The sequence below is a fragment of the Seriola lalandi genome, unplaced genomic scaffold (assembly GCF_002814215.2).
Source record: "Seriola lalandi dorsalis isolate HSWRI2012SDOR001 ecotype SW California unplaced genomic scaffold, Sedor1 jcf7180002053573, whole genome shotgun sequence".
Taxonomy (NCBI): domain Eukaryota; kingdom Metazoa; phylum Chordata; class Actinopteri; order Carangiformes; family Carangidae; genus Seriola; species Seriola lalandi.
This window is the reverse complement of record NW_019524126.1, coordinates 5,934-12,421: the sequence shown is the minus strand read 5'-3', so window position 1 is coordinate 12,421 and position 6,488 is coordinate 5,934. Positions and strand designations below refer to the sequence as shown.

The window sequence follows — 6,488 nt, the reverse complement described above, 5'->3', positions numbered from 1 at the left end:
GGGGCGGGGGGGGGGCTTGATAAAGAGCTTGTGTCGCTGCAGTTTCCGTGACGTATGTCTGAACGAACACTGGTAAGATGCCGCCGCTGCTTCCTGTTTCCTGCTTGATGCTCTGTCCTTTCCACCATTGGTCAATAGAGGCCCAGACCACTGCAACACGGAGTGTGGGGGCGGAGTTTATTGAGTCAGCTGATTACTCAGTCAGCCAGATGAGCACATAATGTAAACAGATTACATATAAGCATGAACAGACTGTAACTTCAGAGCTTTATTTCTTCCATGTTCAGCTGTTTGTATAAACATGAAACTACATTTTTTCCAACCTTCACCTGTTCTGTGATCATATTCTGATGGTTAGAACTCAAGATTTGTTGAATTTTATAACCTCCTCTGGTCTTTTTTAACACTATTTAACACTACACAGAAGAAGGATCTAGAGTTTGTGCAGAAAAAAGGAGAGCGTGCATGTGCAGGAAGAACAGTTGTAAAGATCGACTCTGACTCCAGAGGGTTAATTCTGACGTGGAGTATTACTTTAAATGTTTTAGACCGTTAACCACAAAACTACGTGCAATCACTGCTGAGCATTTTCAATCAGCAGCTGATGGATGAACTGATGGAGATGAAATGCTCAGCAGTGAAGTAAAAGCTGTGACTGTGGTTGAACTGAGGGCAGATTGTAAAAACCAGACCATCCAGTATATCCTGGATATTCAGTCGGTCTCTCTGGCTGCTGGGTAATCGGCTCCCCACTCTGTTGCTGTGGCGTTTTATTTGAGAAAACATCCTCACCAGCCAGCTGCTGCACTCTTAGAGATGATGTGTTATTTTTCTACACATCCCCGTCTCACCCAGACTCCAGATGTGTCAAAAATGATCCATCATTGTCTTGAAAGCGTAGCAGGACTGCACTCTGAAAATAATCCTCAGCTGTTTTGTCTCTGTCAGGGGAGGTTTGAGGTTTCTTTTTAGGGGAACTGTTTCAGATTAAAGCCTTTTTCTTTTGACATTAACCCACAGAGTCTTAACATTCACATTTCTATTTCATCTCTTATCCAGAGAGAGCACCACGACCGCAGAGGGATCATGAAAATATTCCTTAGAGTTCACCTTAGAAATGTGTCCTGCCACATTTCCATAAAAATAATGATGAACCCTTTAGATTTGAATGACTCCATGATCTAAAGCGATTTGACCTTGAGTGAAGAACAATATAGGCACAGCAGCGTGTCACTTGTGTCATCGTAACGTGGTTTCATCCATGTTCATAAAAATCACCAACATTCTCGTCTGAATTCATTCTTTCAACATTTTAATTGTAATCTCTAATCTCTGCGTTCAGTCCTCTCCATCCTGCTGTTACCGGGATCCCTGGACTTGCTCAGGGACTCGCTTCTTCTGTCCAGCCATGACGTTTAGCCGGCTAACATACAGGAAATGGTCAAAATCGTTAAAGGCTGCTAAAAACATAAATATTATATAACTGGATGTTTTCCAAACAAAAAACGACCGTCCTTATCTAAACACACGAAGCCAGTAACGTGACATTCTGATCGAACACAACCCGGAGGTTTTGGTTTCACTTTGGCTCCATGATTTCATGTAAATATAAAACTACTCTTTGAAATGAAATCCACGTAAAGACCTGGTTAATTAGATCATTCGACGAGCTGAGATAATACAGTGAGGAGTTAGCTCTCAAACCTCACTCCAAACTTCTCAACATGTTTCTGGACATCTTCTATGTTGGGTTATAAACAGGGGGTGAACAGAACAACATGATCAGCTGTGGCTGAAGAATAATACAGTTCGTCAACGGCTCTGTTTGTTGATGAAAACTGAACATTAAGAGGTTGTTAGTGCTACAGAGCTGTTGTGTTGGATTGCATTAGATTGTACAGGTGTTCCTGTTATTGTGTCCACCTCCTTTACCTGCTGAAACGAGTCCCTAAAAAGAAACTTATGAAGCTGCACTGTGACATTATGGATTTTGATGTTGTTTTTCTTCACCAGACACTTGTCACATTATGAGGAAAAAGTTTCTGCATTTGGTGCTTTGGCTAACTAAACAGCAGCCTGCTAACATTGTTAGCATTCCTCAATGGAGATAATAAGATCTGCTGCAGCAGAACACATTCATTTTAATCAGGAAAGCTGTCCATAACCATCAGTGTTTAAATAGATTCATAATTAATTTAGTTTAGCTAAGCTAGCTGATTGGGAAGGGGGTCTGCACTGTCGGTTTATTTTAATTAGGAATGCTTCAGTAGGCTACGTGTGCTCATTTGTTTCAGTGTAACAGTTGGTTCAGGGAGGAAAGCTAGCTTGTTGAACCCTTTAGTTTTAGGGAGAGGTGTTACCAAACTGAAAGGTCCAGTTAATAACAAAACACATATAACCATAGTTTGTAGATTGGCTAAATTTTCATTTATTATACTCTCAGGTTCAAAGAAAATGTTAGTTTCTGGGAGAAAATGGCTAATGTTACTGTAGTAGCTAATGTTAGCTAGCTGCACCAAGTGGTTTTGGTCGGGAATGTTAACAATGCTAACTGTCAGTAGTTGAAGTAACAAATATTAGCTAGCTGTTTCCAGTAGCCTCAGGAAAAAATAAAGGTTGTTAGCTTTAAAGTTCCCAGTATTTTTGGTGGCAAATGTTAGCTTTTTCTGTCAGAGAGAAATGCTAACATTGTTAGAAAGCTCTTCCACATACTAATAGAAGGAAATGTTTGCTGTCTGTACTTCAGTTCTAGCAAAATGTTCCCAAAACGTTTGGAGGGAAACATTAGGTAGCTGTATTTCAGGAGGGAGTGATGTTACCTGTCTCTTGTCTTTCGGTGGGAAATGTTAATAGTGTAAGGTAGTTGTTACCAGTAGTTAACATATCCAGTCGGTTTTGGAGGGAAATGTTAGCTAGCTCTTCTGTTCAAGAGGGAATATTAGAAATCTATAGTTTTGGTGGGAAATATAATTACTCTGTTATCTACACCCAGTGGTTTTATTTTGAAATGAACTGTTCTGTAAAGGTTTTAGAGAGACATGTTACTTTTCCCTGTAGTTTAAGGGAGGAATGTTAACTGGCTGTACTTCAGGAGGTAGTGTTAGCATCTGTGGTTTTGATAGTGATATTTTAGCCAGTTGTTCTGTTCCAGTGGTTCTAGTACGTAATGCTTACAGTGTTAGCTAACTGTTTACAGTAGTTTCAGTAGGCAATGCTATCAGTGTTAGCTAGCTGTTGTGGGTCAGCTGGAGGACTGATGTAGACGCTTTTCATCGCAGTGTGACGAGTTTCTGCTGAAGGAAAACTCCAGACACAGTTCATAATGTCTCAGAGAGGCTTTTTCTGCCCTGAGGCAAACGGCTATGATTCTCAGAGTGAGCTCCCAGCATGCAGTTTGGTAGTATTGAACACTGACCTGACGCCTGAAGCCCTGAGTGTGTGTGTTTGAATTACACTGAAGCACTCTTTTAATTACAAGAGTAAAATTAAAGTGTGTGTGAGAGAATTTTTAATTAACGAGTCTGTGTGAATGAGGACAGTTTCCAGTCTGCAGCCTGTTTAACTCCCCGCTGTGTGTGTGTGTGTGTGTGTGTGTGTGTGTGTGTGTGTGTCTTTGTGTGTGTCTTTGTGTGTGCACGTGCATGCATGTGAATGTGTGTTATGTGTGCGTGTGTGTTGCAGGCCTGCTGGGCCTCCAGCTGATTAACGGTAAGAACGAGTCGGCTCACATCGCGGACGCCGTGGCGGTGGTGGCTCAGTCTCTGCAGGAGCTGTTTGAGAAGGAGAACATCACGGAGCCTCCACGGGGCTGCGTGGGAAACACCAACATCTGGAGGACCGGTCCGCTCTTCAAACGGTCAGTACCACCACCGACTGGCCGACTGACTCATGTAATCCTTAAACAGATCCATAGCTTTACTTTCCCTGTAGTTTCAGTGAGGAATGTTAACTGGCTGCACTTCAGGAGGTAGTGTTAGCATCTGTGGTATTGATAATGAAATGTTAGCCAGTTGTTCTGTTCCAATGGTATTAATAGGGAATGCTTAATGGAGGAATGTCCACCTGATGTTCTCTTCTTAACAATGTTAGCTAGCTGTTTACAGTAGTTTCAGGAGGCAACACTAACAATGTTAGCTAGCTGTTTACAGTAGCTTCAGTAGGCAACACTAACAATGTTAGCTAGCTGTTTACAGTAGCTTCAGGAGGCAACACTAACAATGTTAGCTAGCTGTTTACAGTAGCTTCAGGAGGCAACACTAACAGTGTTAGCTAGCTGTTTACAGTAGCTTCAGTAGGCAACACTAACAATGTTAGCTAGCTGTTTACAGTAGCTTCAGTAGGCAACACTAACAGTGTTAGCTAGCTGTTTACAGTAGCTTCAGTAGGCAACACTAACAATGTTAGCTAGCTGTTTACAGTAGCTTCAGGAGGCAACACTAACAGTGTTAGCCCTCTTATTTAACTGGTACTCAGATCACACTGAAGCTCACAGCTCAGGCCTGTGAACCTGTGTCAGCTGAACATGGCGTGGTGAAGGAGTGAGTGTTGCGTGATCATGGTGCATTCATGAGTTCATCTAGTGTGAGTCTCTGAGAGTTTCTAGTCCTCAGAGTTACTTCCTCCTTCAGCTGGAGAGAGAAGTGTCAGAGACGCTTCACTGATCTGATCTGGATTCAGCTTCAAGTCAGACTGACACAACTGGGACAATAAACCTCCTCCTCCTCCTCTCTGTGTGACCTATATAAACCCTCGGGTCAAGTTGAATCATTTTTATTTATGTTGTCCAGTATCACTGAGTCTCTGCAGTAATGCGGCAGCAGCATCATGTGACCCGTTGTTACTTCACTTATCCTCGTCTTTATAATCATAATAAAACCGTAGAAGATCAGAACCAAAAATATAATGAAAAAACAAAACAAAACCAGATTTCCACTGAGCTGACCCCACCCTTCCTGCTCTCTGATTGGCTCCTCAGGGTGCTGATGTCATCAAAGTACCCTGATGGTCTGACAGGACGGATCGAGTTTAATGACGACGGCGACCGGCGCTTCGCCACCTACAGCATCCTGAACTACCAACAGAAACCAGGTCGCCTCGTCCAGGTCGGAGTCTTCAACGGATCACAGGTACAGGACACCTGGTTACACCTGGTTACACCTGGTTACAGATTCTGAGCTTGTTAAGTGGTGTCAATAATAAAATAAAGTTAGTTTTTTAAATGAACCATTTTAAACCTGTGAAATGAATCTGTACATGAGAAGAAAAGATTTGAATAAAACCTGTGAACAGGTGAGGTCAGTGGGGGTCGCACAAACACTGTACGAACTTTGACCCTGTTTCTACACCTGACTCCGATTGGACGGTGACAGTCCAGGTTTTTTTTTACACATGCACTTTTTTTTAACAAACACAAATCTCTTCCTCACATGTTCAAACTGCAGATTCATTTACAACTAGAAACTGGAATTACTGAACATCCCTTCACATTTTCAAAATCATTTGGGTCATAATTTATCTGTGTGTGTGTGTGTGTGTTAGTCTCTCTTTAAATATGTATATACAGATGCAGTATTGATGCTGTCATTTAGTCATCTTGTCACAGTGAGACCTGCCTGGAACAACATTACAACCTGCGTGTGTGTGTGTGTGTGTGTGTGTGTGTGTGTGTGTGTGTGTGTGTGTGTGTGTGTGTGTGTGTGTTGCAGGTTGTGATGAATCCTCAGAGGAAGATCATCTGGCCTGGAGGAGAGACAGAGAAACCAGTTGGATACCAGATGTCAACTAAACTGAAGGTACTACTACTGTACTACTGTTACTGTCAGTGTTAGTACTGTCAGTACTCTTAGTACTAGTGAGTACTTAGTACTGTGACAGGGAGAAATCTTCCAACAATATGAGTAAAATATCCGAATGATAATTATTACATGAATAGAAAAAACAGCAGTAAAATCTCATAAAAATATTATGAAAGTTCACATACACAACAAAAATGTGTTACACATGTGAACAGGTGTGAGTAAAAGACCGACAAGAATTAGTAAAATATCCTAAAAGATGTTGAAAATGCTGAAAAATGTTTTCAACAACGTAAAATAACAGAACCAACATATGATAATAAATATGATCATATTAACGTCTAAGGTTTTATGGAGAAAGACTTTCATGTGAGGAGCAGGTTTTCACTGTGGAGCAGGATCTGTTGGACAGATGGTCCCACAGCAGTGACACAGCGCGTGTGTGTGTGTGTGTGTGTGTGTGTGTGTGTGTGTGTGTGTGTGCGTGTGTGTGTGTGTTCAGATCGTGACCATCCATCAGGAGCCGTTTGTTTACGTGAAGCCAACAAAGAGCGACGGGACGTGTAAAGAGGAGTACACTGTGAACGGAGTCCTGATCAAGAAGGTGATCTGTACCGGACCCAACGGGACCATCCCAGGTACACACCCCACCTCAGCTGTCTGCACCTGTGAGGACCTGAACCACAGCCCCCC

At 42.2% G+C, this 6,488-nt stretch overlaps 1 protein-coding gene across 1 annotated transcript in view; it reads left to right on the top strand.

The window, feature by feature from the left end:
- The window catches only part of LOC111651299 (glutamate receptor ionotropic, NMDA 1-like), a gene marked incomplete at both ends in the record, with an annotated part of 25,357 nt that overhangs the window by 13,041 nt on the left and 5,828 nt on the right, over positions 1 to 6,488 (top strand). The window contains 4 exons of the mRNA XM_023401269.2: positions 3,682 to 3,856; positions 4,976 to 5,126; positions 5,706 to 5,792; positions 6,298 to 6,433. Coding sequence (XP_023257037.2) covers positions 3,682 to 3,856; positions 4,976 to 5,126; positions 5,706 to 5,792; positions 6,298 to 6,433 — 549 coding nt within the window. The remainder of the gene's footprint in view (positions 1 to 3,681; positions 3,857 to 4,975; positions 5,127 to 5,705; positions 5,793 to 6,297; positions 6,434 to 6,488) is intronic.